Raw genomic sequence first — 18,323 nt, 5'->3', positions numbered from 1 at the left:
TTCCCATATGTACTAACATTGTGGGGGCTTTAAAGAGGGGGAAACGTCAGTTGTAAGTATTGCATCACAAAGAAATGTGGACACTGCTGGAGTTTGTCCCCCAATCAAATTATGCATTTTAGGATTGGTATGTTGAACCAGATCTTATCAGGAATAACAAATGAACAATACATGTGATTAAATGCCCTGGCTTATGTTTACTCTTCAGCCGGCGGGGGTGGGATGCATCTAAACATTTGAAGTTGTCCTCGAGCTCCATATTATGGGAGCAAACCTGGCACAGGGATAATGTTGTCACTGTGTATTTCCTTTTATCCAGGTGATCTGCTTTACCAGGCAGCCTCCCCTGACGAAGAGGCCCTGGTTACTGCTGCCAGGAACTTTGGCTACGTGTTCCTCGGCCGCACACAGGACTCCATCACGGTCAGCGAGCTCGGAGTAGAGAGGACATACCAAGTCTTGGCCATGTTAGACTTTAACAGTGTCCGCAAGAGGATGTCCATTATAGGTAGGTGACACCAAGGGATGTGTGGGGAAGAATGAGAGGGAAGGACTTGAGTGTGGAATAAGAACTGTGGTGTGAACCGAAAAACCCTTGAATGACCCTGTACTCAATTTCGTAATGTGTTCCAGGATTGTCCAACTCCAGGCCTCCAGGGCCTGATCCATTTCGGGTTTTCAGAATACCCCTCATTACTATTCATGAGATACAGTTGTATGCAATTTTCTTCCTTATGAATATTAATGAGGGATATCCTGAAAACCCATCAGGATCCCCACCCGCGAGGCCTGGAGCTGGACAACCATGTAAGCTTAGAAAATGTAAAGGTCTCTCTACTGGATTTCAAGAAATGGTTGCTGAGAATAGGGGTGTATCCCAGCCACACCGGAATATCCTAACGAACCGATGCTATACCCACTTGCGTGACTACACTGAATTATGGGCATAATAGGCTGAAAAGTTGTTTGTAAATTGAAACCTTGACAGGCAATGGGTTCTGGGTGCTGGTGGAAGGACAACTCAGCAAGGTCTCCTTTTTGGTGCTCTTTTTTCGTTTTCCTAGTTTTTGTTGTCTGTCCCTTTCATTTTTTTTCTTTCCAACTCACATTTCTTTGGTATTCTTTTTTGTTCTTTTTCTCAAACCTTGGTTTTAGCTCTCTTCATCTTTTCTCTCATTTACTTTCTGCTTTTTATCACCATCTTTCTGTTACAGTCTCGTCTGCATCATAGCCTCCTATTTTCCATTTTCTTTCTTTCACCCTTTCATCCTACCTTCCTCCCGAGCGTCTTTCATTTTTTTCAATTGCTGCACTCCTTTCCAGTCTTTGGCTGGCTTTTTTGCGCTGTTGCATGTTGCTGCTAACATCCTCCCGGTTCCTAATTTTGCCTTCTTACCTTTTCCCACTTCCATCATTTGATCTATCTCCACGTCTCTGACTCCAGACTTCTGCCCACTCCTTCACAGGACAGTCTTTCTCTGGGCTGATTTCCCCTCCCTCCTAAAAATGCAGGGGAGAGGTGTGGGCATCTCAAACAGAAGAATGTGCAAATGGAGCACCAGCAATGCAGTACAAAGGGCAATATTAGAGGAACAAGGTGTAGTATAAATGAGCATGTTTCAAGTATGTGGCCGGAAGGGGAAGAAGGGAGCAGAGGGATTGGAGTGACAGGAACCTTCATCCAATCAGGGTTAGCCTAACAATGTCCACTAAAAGTCAATCAAACACCAGATTGATTAAATGCTATACGGGAAGGAAACAGTAAGCCCAATTACTTTGTAGTCTTAGACAAATGTGAAAGCCCTTGTAGATAGAAGATCTTTAGCAAAGATAGCTTTGCTGTCTATTACCCAAAACTAAAAAATATGTTCAGCTCACCATGAGACGAACTTGGCATGGCTGCTGACTTTGAGGAGAAAGAAACTTATGTGGATCAGTAAGGATTGCTCAGGTCAGCTTCAGGGTCACTGGGTTGGTCCTTTTGCACACAGGTCTGGATTAGCAGGGCAAGATGCGCAATCCTGAAAAATCCGCCTTGATCTAGTACAGTTTACCCAGCAGCTGTGTGAACATGCTTTAGGGTAGATGTAAATGGAGCAGTGGACAACTGTATAGTTTGGGCTAGTAGGTGTCACTTGCGACTCCTATAATAGCCCAAACTATTGTATTCATATACAGATTCATGCGTACATAGGGAAAAGGGCTTGTGACAAGGGGCAACCATGAATGACATTTGAGGAGGGAAACAGTGTATTTTGGTGTTGTTTGGTTATTGATACCTCCCTTTCCCTGCCCCTAACCATGCTAATCCTACTTATTCCTGCCCATCTCGGGAAATCTTTTAGCTCTGAGCTCTTCCATGGCCGTGGCCATTTTGGATGACTGTCTCTAAGGAAGCTCTCTGGAAACAAGCCAAAACTAGTGGCCATCTTTGAATGGGAAAGACACTATGCATCTTTCAAATAAAATATGTTCTGTTTATATGTCGAGGGAATTTCAAATATATGTAAGATGCGATTAATGTTAAACTGATTAACCCTATTTTTAACTTTATAAAAATATTTCTTGAATTTCTTTTCTTTTTACGTGCAAACATCCTGATTCAAAAGTGCACATTTTTTTCCATTGGCACGGCATGAAGAAGGGGCAAGCTTTGAGTGGTGCTCACTGTCCAGGGGAGGAGCCCACGGCTTTGTCTCATTCCACCAGGTTCATACTAGAGATTCCCTTCCTGCCTTCAGTCCCTCCTCTCTGGGAGAGCAAAGCCCCACGGCCCTAGTCATGTCTTGCAGTATTAACCAGCCTCCACAAGGACTTGAATTCAACAGGAAAACTGCAAGAGGAGAGATTTGTGAGGACCCGTGGGAACCAATGTTGAGGGTGGGTTAAACAAGGCACTGGGTGGAGGATTCACGGGCTCCAGGTGTTTAGGTGAAGGAGAAGCTCTCTGCCTTCTGCACCACCATGACTACGTCCAAATCCACAATATTTTTTTTTAAGTTATATAAACACAACGCACACCTCCCACCCCTGTGCTCCGAGAGCAGGAAATAGATGGCTCTGCTTGGGTGCCAGAGGGAGACTGCTGCACAGCTCCAATAGTTAGACGTTCGCCTAGATCAGGGAGTAAATGCACCTGCTGCATAGAGCTTGGTGCGTGCCACCTACAGAGGAGGTACTGCTACCCTCCAGAAGTGGGTGAAAAGACCAACATAAAAAATGTACATGAGAAACACCTGTTACAGCAATGCGGCAGCATGCACTCAACCAGCTTTTGCTATGAACATTCAGGAAATTGGTGCCTGCTCTCCCCATGTATGACAATGCCAATATTGTTCTTGACTACCTCCCAAACACTGGTATGATTATTCTTTGTATGCTGATGTGTTGCTTGCATACAGCCAAGTATACGTTATTTCGTATCCATGCCAATAAAAACTGGCTGGCAGGAAAGAGTACAAGTGAAATGAAATACGAAAACAAATAATTGATTGCACAACATCTGAGTTACATCTATGTCACCATCGACAAATAGCAGGGAATTTAGAAAAAAACAAATAAGTCTGGGCCCCTCTACTGAGAACAAACAAGGGTCAAATACCCTGTTATATGGAATTTGAACAGTCTGGAGCGTCTACAACCACGTTTTAGATCGCTGCACCCTTCACAGAGAAGAAATATCTATTTGCTTATCAGTCTTTGTCCCATCCACAAGGGCAGCGCAGCACCGACATGCCAGGCACTTCTCCTCTGAACAAGAGTACCATCAGCAACCCCAGACACGTGTTTTGGCCTTGTTGGACCTCCTTAGTGAGGTGAAGCTGAGCCTCTCTAAGGCACATAGAGCAAGGGGTCTGCGTCTGGATTACCCTTGGTTACTTAGAATTTTGAAACAACGTTGGACATTTATGTGCCTAAACTGAATCGATTTTTGATCATTTAATGCAAGTTGGTTTATTATACCAACTCAATGGTACTCATTTTATCAATCGAGGAAGGATGAAAGGCTGAATCGGTCGTGCCTGAGTCAGAACCAGGGGCCAACAGATTCCATGTAAATCCTTGTTTAAGGCACATCCACTTACTGTGCAATGGCAGCTGTTCTAAAATGAGGGAATACAAGGCAAAGGTGTGATGAGGTGCGACAACAGTTTAAGAAGGTGGTGAAGAAGTGGATTAAAATGGGGATGGGTAAGCGTAATAAACAGTGGGATCAAAAAAACGAGACTTTTCTCTAGCTGAGAAAAAGTCAGCCCCATTTCCTCGCATGATTATACATTACTCAATATGCAATTCTCTCTGCATATTAAATGTTATCTGCCCGGCCACACATGCTCACATCTGAATAAATACAGACATACAGAATAATATGTCCGGTACTCGGATGTACCGGGGCGTGTATGTCCTCTTTGCAGGTTTTAATTGTCATCCGTTGTGTAAAAGGACTGAGCAGAAACACAACATCGACATTGCTTCTCCTCTATGGAATCGACTCTACAATGCAGAGACATCACCCACATTGTCCAAAGCCCTTCAGCATCCCCTTACTATCCACAACACAGAAGTTGGTGCTCGCCAATGTCCACCCGATTATCACCCATGCAACAGACATTGCCGACCTCATCACCACACATGACCTTGACACCATCTTATCACCTCCACCTGGCTGACACCCACTGCCACCCACATCCTAGACATCCTTATCCCGAACCAGACTTGACTTCGACAACATTGGGTCATTTGAAGTCCTCTCCTGCCATTTCACGCTTTCCCCGATGGACACAAGTCACCTTCCATCTAATCTACAGACCACCCAAATCCAACACCGCCTTCAATGGAGACGTCACTGACCCGGTCACCGCCATGTCCCTCACGCACGCCAACATCTTCCTAGGTGACTTCAACCTCCCAGGAAACAAGGCCACCAAACCAATTAAGGAAGCTCTCCTTGGTCTTCTCAACAGCCCCAGCCTCATACAGCACATGAAAGACCCATCACACGAGAAAGGTAACATCCTCGACCTAATCATCACTGTCTTCCCTCCACTACAGCTCTCCTCACTCGCGTGGCTGCTCTGACCACCTAGCTGCCCTTTCAACATCCTGCGCACCACACCAGTCAAGCACTCCCAGCAGAAATCCATCAAGCAAACCTTCAGGTCCTTCAAGAACTTTCCGGTGGAAGCCCTCACAGAATACCTCGCCAACCTCCACCTTACATGAACCAAACACACCCAACCAAACTGTGACTCTCTACTGGAAGCACTCAACACTACTCTTTCAGACTTCATCGACCGACAAATACCTCTGAAAAAATGCACCTGCAAACTGAAACCATCAGCACTCTGGTACACGCAAGCACTCAACCTCAGAAAAAGAGTAATCAGGAAATGAGAGAAAACCTGGCGTTGCTGCAGGACCACATCCGACCTGGAGCTTCTCAAGGAACTCCGATCAACCCACCAACAACTCATCAACACAGCCAAGACCTCCTACTATCAGAACGCAATCGCAGAAGCTGACAAAAAAAAGCAGAGCCCTCTCCAAAGCGGTCAAACACTACATCAACCCGCGACCCACCCCTGCCATACCACACTCCATTGAAAAATACACTGCCATCAACACCTTCTTCATCAACAAAATCAGCAAGAGTCACCAGCACATAGACACTAGCTCTGCATCCACAGAACCACCTCATAGCCCTCCTCACGAAATCTCCACACCATGGACAACATTCAAGACGTTCTCGACAGAGGACCTGGTAGAAACCCTGGCCATCCTCAATGCCACATCATATACAGAGGACATCCTCCCAACATCCATCCTCCGTATACAATTGATATCCTCCCAGCATCCATCATCAAGACCCGCCCCACAGCAGCTCTCCTTCCCTACTTGGAGAGCATCAATAGCTCCGTAACTCAAGGCTCCTTCCCATCTACCTTAAAAACCGGACAAATCCTCCCTCTACTAAAGAAGCCCACTCTGGATCCTGACAACCTAGGTAAATAGCACCCCATCATCCAGCTTCCCTTCCTAGGTAAGATCATCAAGAAAGTGGTAGATGTGCAACTGCAGCAACACATCGACACCAACAATCTCCTCCAAACCTACCAATCAGGGTTCAGACCCAGATGCAGCATGGAGACAGCAACCATACAGGTAGTCGACGACACCCTGAACATTCTTGATGACGGCCACCACTGCCTCCTGGTTCTGCTCGACCTCTCGGCCGCTTTTGACACAGTAGACCATCAGGTGTTTACAGGTACCCTACATCAGTGCATGGGGATCAGCAACCGTGTCCTACGCTGGTTCAAGTCTTAACTTGCCGACCGCTGGTTTGTTCAGATAGACTCCTCTAGATCGCCAATGCTACCCGTCACCTGTGTAGTGCTACAGGGTTCCATCCTCTCCCCAGTGATCTTCAATCTATACATGGAACTGCTGGGAGCCCTCCTAGCCACACATATCCACATCCACATCCACCAATAATCCAATGACACACAGCTATACCTCAAGCTCGACTCCATCAAGGACATTCATAGGCTCAAAACCTGCATATCCCAGATTCAGTCTTGGATATCCAGTGCATACTTGAAGGTCAACCCCTCCAGGACCAATTCCCACTCTTCAGCAACAACACCGAACACCCAGACATACAGACCTGGCTATTAACCATGAACTCTGAGGGATTCACACCTGAGCTCACCTCCTGCACCAAGTTCCTTGGGTTCCACATCAACAAACGCCTCTCCTTCAAGACACACATAGCAAAGAAAATTCAGACAGCTTGGTATCAGCTCTCCCTCCTGCGAAAAGTCATGCCCTTCCTCCCTCCAGACAGCTTTAGATCTACCATTCAAGCACTGGTCCTATCCGACCTGGATGGGGACACTGCACAATGCACTCCTTGAAGGCCTCCCATCGTCCTCCCTTTTGCCCCTGAGAAGTATCCTACACGCGGCCGCATGCCTCATCAAGGATTTACGCAGATACAACCACATCACCCCAGCCCTCATCGACATTCACTAGCTCCCACTGCACGCACAAATCAACTTCAAGCATTGCTGGATCATCTATAAGGCAGTTGCCCTCAAGTCACCCAGCTACCTTGCGTAGTAACTCAGCATCTCCGGTGGACAGTGCACCACCAGAAGCCAGGACACGTGCAGACATGAAATCTGCTGCTGCGTAAAGGAACAGACCATAAAATAAGCCTTCTCTTCCTACTCCCAAGACTATGGAACCTTCTCCCCGTCAGCATCCGACTTCCCCCCACGCACCTACAATTCAAAGAAGAACTCAAGACCCATCTCAAGAAATCTCTCTGCCTCAACACCTAGGCCTTCACATTACTTCTTGCGCCACCTGAATTGCTAGATGCCACCTGCCCTTCTCCTCCCCGCCACTCGGTACAGCTGTGCCCCTCCTCTGTGTCCCTCTGTATCCCACCACCCGCTCTATATATTTATTCTGGTGTTACCTCTGAAAAGCACTCCGTTATGCATCTGTACTGTTGTATACCTCTTTAAAACGCTATGTTATGTATCTTTATTGTTGTATACCTCTGTAAAGTGCTCCATTGCTTCTCGAAGCCAGGTCTGCGCTCAATAAATACCATCATAATAATAATAGTAATAATAATAATTGCATGGAGATAGGAGCCCCCGGAAAAGCAGCAGCGGCAGCGAGAAGTGGCATTGCCTCCCAGGAGCGACAGATCTGCCTGCAGCGCACCCATAGGGAGTTTTATAATCGGAGGAAGGTGCTGATCCCTGGCCTGACAGGTGACACCGGCAATCAGGTTTGGAAGAATTGCTTACAGTGGAGTACCTCAAACCATAAAGTACTGGAGATTTGCTACAAAGAGAGCCAGAGAACTGGTGCATTATACCCAAGCAAGTAGTTGCGCGGTGTAGAAAGCGGGTCCACGGAGTCCCAAAGTACCCAGCACAGAGTAACTGCGAGTGAGAAGGAACCGTATGAAGCACCAATAAGCCACACTGATTAAAGGGAGTGAGCCGTACCCATCCCCGGGACGAAACAACCCATTTCACAGCACATTTTCAGCCAGGATTTGAACAAAAGTCCTAGATTTACAGGCATCTCGGTAACAGTCCGATAAGAGTCTCATAGCCTGCTGAGCTGTCTTCGCAGCTTTCTGCTTCAGGACGTCTGCCTGTCGAGCTGTTGTTGCAGCATTCCGTTTTAAGTGGCATCCCTCAACTTTCAAAGAATAGTACACCTGAAGTGTGTCCAGGCAACTGTGTTCAGATCACTGCATTATAATATACATAACTTAAAATCCTATAGCGTTTCATTTACAGCGTTTACGAAATCTACATACAGTTTTCCCAAAATAGTGTTTGTTCACCTTTGCTCAAGGAGGGCCGAGGTTAGAAGAAGGGATGTCCCAAAAGTCAATTTAGTCTTTAAAATGTTAGTGCCTTTCGATAGGGAATAGAGAGGAGAAAAGTTCAAAGTTTAATTGGTCCTGAAGTTATAGCGTTCTGCAACGTCATGCTCTATTTTTAGTTTGGGCTATTAGGTGTGGCTTGCAACACCTCTAAGCTGAAAGCACTGCATTGGAGAAAAGATAGGGAGGAATTAAATATAGGGAGGGACACCGAGTCTGCACACAAAAGCCCAAATTGTTGGCATTGCCAATGCTTGTTTTCTACAGGTTGTTGACAACCGGATAAGCCTTCAGACACCAAAAACACACATGGAGATATATTTAACGAAGTAGAGTAAAATAAAGGTTATATCTCTACGGCCCAAACATGTTTGCTATAATCATTTTGTGCACACAAACATAGAAAGTTTGACATATATTTAGTTTTGAGTTGTTCGTGCCCTCAAATCTAAAATGAGATACATGCACTCGCTTTGTATAAAACCAGGCCCAGTTACTGACAGCATAATGTGTAGTGCAGATGGCCTGGGAAAGGCAATATTGGTTATATATGTTGCTTTTTTTGACAGCAAAATAATCTAACACATTTTAGTCAGAGCCGAAGCCTGGGGAATAGGAAAGCCACAAATGTTACTATCATCCGAGGGTTATTATGAAGATATGATGTAAGCCTTGAAAAAAAGACACCCGTTAGTGTGTATGCACAGAGAGCATTCTAGATTGCAGCAGTGTTACATTTACTTCAGCAATGCCAGTCAGGGGCCAGATTACATAAACTTTTCACCGGTACAAGTGCAACATTTGCACGGTATTAGCACTAGGGCAAAGTTTGCCCTATTTTAAAAAATACTGGGACAAGTTATAAAACCATTGCACCTCGACAAGTGTAGTTTGGCATATTAAAAGCACCAGGGCAAAAATTGCACTAGTGCAAAAAAAGATGCATTTTCACTACATTTTTGCACTAGGGGAGAGGTGTGTTGTGATATATTCTTAAGAGGGTGGTAGAATCCTGGGGTATAATGTGGAGTGTCCAGCACCTGATGTGGAATGCTATTCTTTGGCTAAGGCAGTTGGCTTGGTGTCTTGCTGGGCACGGGTTGGGTGTCTTTACTGTTATGTAACTTGTTAATTAACTACTTGAATGCCAACCAAGTAATGTGTGGAGGCCATGTTTACAGAAACATCAGTTAAGGGAATTACCCCTTTAGAGTTAGGGCCAGTTAGGCATTACACCAACCCAGGAACCTTAGTAAATTAAGCTTTTCAAGTGAACACTTTTGAGTCTGTCTCCCTTGATACCATGCCTGTTTCACACTTAATAGCATTTCTTGTAAGAACATGTTGTGTAAGCGTGTGGTGTGGGAGCCTGGTGTGTAACAGCATGCGGCATAAGTGAACATGTCATAAGAGCATCTGTGATAGAAGCATATGTGGTAGTGTGTGTCATACGAGAGTGTGTTGTGGGAGTGTTTGTTGCAAGAGTGTGTTGTGAGGGCATGTGTTGCAAGAGCATATGTCATAAGTACAAGTGTGGTAGGAGCGAGTGTCATAAAACCGAGTGTCGTAAGAGCGTGTTTTGCAAGACTGTGTGATGGAAGCATCTGAGTGTTTGGTGCACAAGTGAAGTCAAGTTTGACTTTGTGAGGTTTCAATGTATACAAGAGGCATATGAGTTTTACAATTTGTACATATACCCATTTTACTTCCCCTGAAAACTGACATAAAAGTTAGTCCTGACGAGTTTTCATGTATTTAGTAGTGTACGTGTATGTGTGTAATGTACATATTCTACATGTACAGTTTGTATAGAAGCTGTGCATTGATTCTGAGCATGTATAATTTACATACTCTACATATATATATATACATTTTGTGTCAAGGCTGCACGTTAATTCTGAGCGTGTGCCATGATGCATAACAGCATGTGGCATAAGGGTGTGTGCGTTATGTGTGATACAGGTGTGTGTGATATGGGTGTGTGTGATATGAGTGTGTGTCATAGGAGTGTGTGTCGTAAGAGCATGTTTCTTAAGAGTGTGTGCCATAAAATTGTGAAGTGAAGCATGTGAGCTTGTACCTATACAATTTGTCTAGAAGCTGTACATGAATTCTGATCAAGTTTAATGTATCTAATCTACATGTACATTTTTTGGATCCATGTAATAATGTCGCTGTGAAAAAGTCGTCAGACTTTTGCGACTTTTTCCTGGCTACCTAAATTCTTTCCCCAAATATTGTAGGAGGAGTATAATTATATATTATTACCTCTAATGCTATAATATTTGGGCAAAGTGCTTGATGGCCTGGAGGGTGCATCATTAATGCATTTTTTTAAAACAACTTTTTTCATGGCGACATTTGTACCTGATAGGACCCAATTCTTTTATAAAGAAGCAGCACATTCATTCGGAGTCTGTGTAATGTACATATTCTACATGTATGTGTACATTTTGTATGGTAGCTGTACCTCCATGCTGAGTGTGTGTAATATACCAAATTTACATGCAGGATTTCATTTTGCATAGAACCTGTACATTCATTTGGAGCGTTTGTAATGTACCTACACTACACATGCAAGTCCATTGTGTATAGAAACTGTACATTAACTCTGAGCGTGTGTAATGCACATACTGTACCTGCACATGTACCTTTTGTTTAGTAGCTGCACATTCGCCCTGAGTGTGTGTAATTTACATTCTCTGCGTGTCCATTTCTTTATAGCAGCTGTACATTAATTCTGAGTGTGTGTAATGCACACACTCAACCTGCACATGTACTTTTTGTGTAGTAGCTGTACAGTCATTCTGAGCATGTGTACTGTTCATACTGTACATGTATGTGTATATTTTGTATAGAAGCTGCACATTCATTCTGAGCGTGTGCAATGTACATGTTTGTGTACATCTTGTATCGAAGTTGTTACACATTTATTCTGAGCTTGTGCTATGATAGCCTATCAACACATTGAATAAGGGTATGAGCCGTAAGTGTGTGTCGTAAAATGAAGTGTGTGTGTGTGTGTCATAGGAGCATTTGTCATAAGAGCATGTGCCATAAGATTGTGATGTAAGACTGTTAGGCAGAATTATATGCAGTACCCTTTGGGAACACCACACACAATTAGAACTACAACTGACTGTACAAATTCACCTTTGGTACAAGCCTGTACTACACAGTAAAGTGGTACTGATGGATGAGCAGCCAGGCTTATCTCAAGAGTAAAGTGAGCAGTATCAATAGTTACACAAAGGACAGAAATTACTATGATTCAAAAAGACACTGACTCAAGATTTCTGAGTAGAAGAATATACATTTATTTACAGATCAGTTATTAAACATTTCACTATTATCAAGCAGTTGAAAAATCACGTTTCTAATACACCACACCACACCCAATAGATTCTGGACATGTTAGGCTCAAAATGAAGTGTGAGCAAAATGGCACTCCAGTAATAAAAAGGGGGGGGAACGACAAAGTTAGACAGAAGTTGAGCAGCACCAACAAGTAAGTAAGCAGGGCAATCTAGAAAAAGGAACTACAGTGAGGAAATCAAATCAAGAGGCCAGGGCCAACATCAATGGACCAAAGTCTTTGCAGAGGATCACACAGTTCAGGGTAGTTTGCGGTTAAGTCTTTGCCAAGAGTTCAGAACGAAGTTGGTCAGACGAAAAGTTACTTTAAAGAATAGAGAAGGACAAGCCCTCAGATTGGCGAAAGATTTCACACACTTTCACCATGGTTGTACGAAACGAACAACCGGGTTAGCAGAATACCTTTAGAGCAGAAGAATGCTGTAGCTGCGGCAGACGTTCCTGGCAGGTCCTGCAGGCTCACGGTTCCTGAAGCGACTGTCGGACTGACAAGAAGGAGGAAGACTGGAGAGTCCTGCACTGCCCAGAGAAGAAACCAGCAGCGGAGCAAAGCGACAAATAAAAGGTGCGCTCCTTAAAACGCAAGCAGGGTCCGTTCCTCATGGTTATCCGGTTCACTGCAGCTGTGCACAGCAAATTCGACCAGAGGAGGGAGGCCTGGCTAGCAGTTTGGCGAACTGGTTGTTCCCACCAGATCAAGGGGAGAAGATTCCTTGCAGATTTTCCCTGTCGTCGAAGTTTGGAGTTTCGGACACGCAGCAGGGCTTCACCTGGAGGTTCAGTCTTGGTACAGGTCCTCTTCTGTCAGCTTCTCTTCAGTTCTCTCGATCCAGTGGTGATTCGGCCTTCTCAGTCCCAGAGACCTGCTTTTTTGTGCAGTTTTCCCCCATTCACCCCGCCTGGCTGTCAATCACACAGCAGGGTGACTGTCCCGCCGGACAGTCATCACAGCCAATCATACCAGAGTGCGACATGGGTCTCCAAGGAGACCCTGTTCAGGGAGTCTCAGACCCCTCCCTTACATCCTGTCCCCCTCAGATATTCATGCGCCTATGGAGGGCTTCTGTGCAGAAGCTCGCGAAAGGTCGGCGAACAAAGGAACCAAACCTGGTTTGGCGTGTGAGGTAAAACACGAGAAAGACTTTTACAAAAGGAAATGGTGAATAAACCCAGCCAGAACCGTATAAAAGTAAATATGGTCCAGCGGGTTTAAGTTCGAGGCTACCAAGATGGCCTAAAACAATACCAAGGCTATTTAAAATTACCGCAGTAGGAAAAATAGGGTAGATACCACTGCCACCAGCCGAGTCTTAATGAAAAGGGAACAAAACAATGTTCCATGAGAAACAGACAAAAAGGGATAAACATTAACCCTTTCCAGAACTCTACGTAAGATAGATTGTACTGGGTCTGTGAGTTTAAAAAGACTAATAAAGTCAATGGCAACTTTACATGTTATGGGAGAGAGTAGTCAGTCCCAGAAAATGGAGTCTGAGCTGGGAAGTCTGAAAAAGACAACCATGTGTTACTGCCCTGAAGATGCTGTGAAACACACAGTAAAAAGATGATGCCTATGGAGTAGGTGAGGCTCCACAATCTATGAACACAAAATCTTAAACAAACACACATCAAAACAGATGTAAGAGTGGGAAAAAGGCTCAAACTCTTACCAGGTGTAAAAAAAATAAATCCTTGAAATCCAGAAAAGCTTCTGAGGGACTCATTAGGTAAGGGAAATTAGCCATTTTGGAGAATTCTCCCTAACACTCGCCCCCCCCCCCCCCGAGACTAAGGGAAGGAGGATTTAATGCACTCTGGAATGAATCTCTTCACTCTAGTCAGTTAAAAACATCCTAGAGAGACCATCAGCATGCATGTTGGTGGTGACATCCTGCGCTGTGCTCAATGGTGAAATCAAACCCTTGCAGGCAGATTGGCAATCTTAGAAAGTTTGGGTTTTCCCATTTCATTTGCATTAACCATCTCAAGGGTTGGTGGTCAGTTTGAATCACAAAAGTAGATCCATACAAGTATGGTCCAAACTTCTTCAAAGACCACACAATGGCAAAACATTCACGCTCTATGGTTGCCCACCTTGTTTCTGGTTCCTTCAGTTTCCTACTGATGAAGCAAATGTGGTGCTCCCTACCTTTCTCATCCTGTTGACTAAGGACTGCACCTATACGTGTATTGGATGCATCTGTCTGCACAATGAAGGGTTGGTGATAATCAGGAGCTCTTAGGACTGGGGCTTGACAAAGGGCTTTCTTCAGGTTTTAAAAGGCTTGAGTGCACTCCTCATTCCATCTAACCTTTTTAGGGAATTTTGGAGAGGAGATTACATTCAAGGGAGAAGCTATGTTCCCATAGTTCTCTATGAAATTCCTGTAATACCCAGTAAGACCTAGGAAGGCTCTCACTTGGGTTTGAGTAGTACGGGGTGGCTTTGTTTTGTACAACTTCTACTTTGCTAGACAATGGCCTTATTTCACCTCCTCCTACCTCATGACCAAGGTAGACCACTTTGCTCTGACCATTTTGACATTTGCTTGCCTTTATGGTCAGATGGGCCTGCTCAAGAGCCTGCAAAACATATCCTAAGTGATCAACATGTTCTTTCCAAGCAGGGCTGAACACTGCAATGTCATCTAAGTATGCCATGCAGAAGTCCTCCATCCCATTCAGAACTTGATTGACTATCCTTTGGAATGTATCAGGTGCATTCTTTAATCCAAAAAGGCATGACCTTAAACGGGTAGAGGCCTGCTGGGGTTGAGAATGCAGTTTTCTCCTTGGCATGGTCTGTCAGGGCTATTTGTCAATAGCCTGACGTCAGATCAAATGTATTGAGGTACTTGGCTGAGCCAAGTAAGTCTATCCACCAGTTCATCTGTCCTTGGCAAAGGACGGGCATCAGTCCTGGTGACTGCATTTATAGCTCTATAATCCACACAGAATCTCAACTCTTTGGATCCTGCCTTTGGTACTAGAACAACTGGACTAGACCATGGACTTGTAGAGGGTTCTATAACCCTGAGATCAAGCATCTTGTTGACCTCTCCTTTGATGTGGGATCTCACATGTTCTGACATTCTGTAACCTCTGCTTTTCACAAGTAGACAGTCACCAGTGAGAATATCATGCTGGCCCCAAGGGGTCACGCCTGGTGAAAGTGAAAACAGGGAGGCAAACTGATTTAACAGAACTTTGCACTCCTCCTGTTGTTCAGATGTCAGTTGAGAAGAGAGATTGACTCCTTCTATGTTCCCATATAAAGGTTGGCCTCTGAGGAGGTCAGGTAGAGGTTCACTCTCCTCCTACTCTTGAGCTGAAGCTAGAAGCAAAGCACCCACTTCTGGTCTCGAGACATATGCCTTCAAACGGTTGGTGTGAAAGACTGAGGAGCCTCCTTAGGTCTGCCTAAGTCCGCCAAATAGTTTACCTCTCCAAGTTTGCCCACAACTTTGAAGGGTCCTATCCATTTGTCCTGCAAGGCCCTCTGCCTTGTTGGCACCATAACTAATACAAGCTGGTCTTGAGTAAACTCAACCATGCTGGCCTTATGGTCATGCCAATGTTTGACCAGAGCCTGACCTGCTTTTAAGTTATCACTAGCTTCTGCCATCATGTGTGACATTCTCTTCCGGAGACCTATCACATAGTCAGTCACTCTGACTGGCTTGGAGGAAGAAGCACTCTCCAACCCCTCCTTAATCAGGGCCAAGGAGCCTCTGACTGGATGGCCATAGAGAAGTTCAAAGGGACTGTAACCAACTCCCTCCTGACGGACATCTCTATAAGCAAAGAGAAGGCATGGCAGTAGAAGGTCCCACTTTCTTTTAAGGGGTTCCTCTAAAGCACCTATCATGTTCTTCATAGTATGATTAAACCTCTATACCAGTCCATTTGTCTGTGGATGGTAGGCTGTAGAGAACTTGTGACACCACAGTTTTTCCAAATGGATTGCATATAGTGGGACATAAAATTGGATCCTCTGTCGGATATCACTTCCTTAGAAAACCCTACTCTGGTAAAAATACCAAGTAGAGCCTTAGCCACAGCCTGAGCCGTAGCAGTCCTCATAGGTATTGCTTCTGGGTATCTAGCAGCATGGTCTACTACAACCAGGATAAACCTGTTCCCTGAAGATGTGGGAGGGTCAAGGGGACCAACAATGTCGATGCCCACCCTCTCAAAAGGAACTCCCACCACTGGGAGAGTCACCAGCGGTGCCACATTCTTGGCTCTACTCTTGCAAGAGGTTTGGCAAGTGTGACAGCTCATACAGAATTTGTAAACTTCTGGACCCATCTTAGGCCTGTAGAGGTATAAGGATATCCTTTCCTTGGTCTTTTTGAAACTCAAATGACCAGCCAAAGGTATGTCATGGGCCAAATGTAGGAACTGGAGTCTGTTTGCTAGGGGCACTACAATTCTTTTTCAGTCCCCAGGGATAGACTCAGTCGGTTTACTGTAGAAGAGGCCATCTTTCCAGCTCAACCTATGCTTTCCAACTTTTTGCCCATCAAGTTGAGAAGCAGCCTGTTGTTGAAGACCTTTGAGAGTAGAACACTCTTTGTCCTCTGCTGAAGTCTGCCCTGTTGGGTCCATCTTCTGCTAGTAAAGACTGCATCTCAGGATGGTCAACAGGGTCAAGATCTCTAACCAAAACAGTGTCTTCCTCCAGATCTGACTCTTCAGAAACTGGATCAACCGCACATGGTTGTACCTCACACTCTGCCTCAGCAGCTGGAGGAGTCACAGGTGTGACTTTGGACAATCTTGGGGATGTCCTTGTTGGTAGCACAGGGGTGCTGTCTGTCTTTTTCCTTGAGGTCTTGGATTTCCCCTTTGCTTCTTTCTTTCCAGAAATAGCAGTGAGCAATTCCTGTAGCTTCCTCTATCAACTCCTCTGAAGGGCCTCTCAAGGTCCTCTCCCTTGCAGGCCTAGTGAGCTCCTGTTTCCTTTTACTGGGAGGCCTGGGGGTGCTAGACACAACTCCAAGAGTTTTCAGGTCATTACCCAACAGGACCCTCCCAGGCACTTCACTCTGCACACTAACAGGTATTTTAACAGACATATCATTACACTGGATGAGAGCGGGTAACTGGGGAAGCATTTGCACAGGGCCACAGTTATGCTGGCTTCAGTGTCTCTGATGGCAGGAGTCTCCTGGCCATTCACAAGAACACTATCTTTATAATACTCTTTAGTATTATCTGGGATGGAATTATATACATCTAAATTATGTTGTTCCCACAAGCCCAGGGACACTAAAGAAACACTAGCTGAGACTCTCATGAGGATCATCAGCCAGTAGGTGAAAGTTTCCACTTGCCATAGGTACTTCTGCCACTGGGGAGAAGGCTAAGGAGACAGTGTGGACCCCTGAAGGTTTACCCTTATATCTGGGATCCCCTTTGACATGGTCAGTTGACCCACAAACATAACATTTCCCAAATGTCTTGATTAATGGGGGTTTGTTCAGACCTCCATCTGGTTTGGGTGCAGATGGTACACTAGCCTGATTTGGTTTCCCTTGTGGTTTACCCTTATGTTGCTGTTTGTGGCCCTCTTTTGGATTGAAGGTATTTGAATTCTCCTATTTATCTTTCTTTGGCTGCTTTCTCTCATCCTTCTTCTGAGTTGCCCCAGAATCCTTGTGAGTAGCCCTGTTGGCAACCCACAAGTCAGCAGCCTTAGCTAACTTCTTGGGATCTATCTCCTTAGAATCAGCCAAGTGCTGTCTGAGCTCAGGAGAGCAGGCATCATAAATGGACTCCAACATAACAAGATTTCTCATACCTTCATAAGTGTTCACACTGGAACCCTTAACCCAACCATCTAAGTTCTTCAAACATTCACATACCCATCTAGCCCAAGGGGTACCGTCATGCTTTTTGAGGGTCCTAAACCTCTTAAAGTACTGGGAAGGGGTCTTTCCAAATCTAGCAATTAAAGCTAGCTTCACACACTCATGATCCATCCTATCCACCTCCCCCAACTCCATCACATCAGATGCAACAGTGGGTAGCCTAGAGAAGAGCCAAGGAAGCAACTGATTCCCTGCAATGTCTTGAATCCTATGGTTATATTCAAATTGCCAACCAATCCAAAATATCAAACTTAGCCACATACATAGCCACAATTTCTTTAGACATATGGGGTCTCTTAGGACTGGAAGCCCTAGAAGACTCTAGGAGAGAAGCATTTGCAATAGACACCTTTTTCATTTCTAAGGCATGGCTCATCTCCATTTTTCTGAGCTTAAGTTCTTGATGCCTTTGTTCAGTTTGTGCATTTAAATGTTTAAATTCCAATTCAAGCCTCATCTTTTCTAGAGCAATGAATTCAGGACTGGTGTAGGACCTGTAGAGGTCCCAGTGGACAAAGGTTGAGGTTGCTGAGCAGGTAAAGGAGCAGTGAGGCCTACATTGTGGGACACAACTGTTTCATCTAACTCATCAATAATAGACACATTATCATCCTCATAATTTTCCACATTTGCTGAGGGGTTAGGAATTTCAG

The 18,323-nt window shown here is 44.8% G+C and overlaps 1 protein-coding gene across 2 annotated transcripts in view; it reads left to right on the top strand.

Moving 5' to 3' along the window:
- LOC138575469 (phospholipid-transporting ATPase IK-like) overlaps positions 1–18,323 on the top strand; it is a 1,193,252-nt gene that overhangs the window by 967,090 nt on the left and 207,839 nt on the right. For both annotated transcript variants that reach the window (XM_069649486.1, XM_069649487.1), the window contains one exon: positions 320–508. In XM_069649486.1, the coding sequence (XP_069505587.1) occupies positions 320–508 (189 nt within the window). The remainder of the gene's footprint in view (positions 1–319; positions 509–18,323) is intronic.

The sequence above is a fragment of the Ambystoma mexicanum genome, chromosome 1p (assembly GCF_040938575.1).
Source record: "Ambystoma mexicanum isolate Mex_15411 chromosome 1p, UKY_AmexF1_1, whole genome shotgun sequence".
NCBI lineage: Eukaryota > Metazoa > Chordata > Amphibia > Caudata > Ambystomatidae > Ambystoma > Ambystoma mexicanum.
This window is presented reverse-complemented; position numbering and strand designations above follow the sequence as displayed.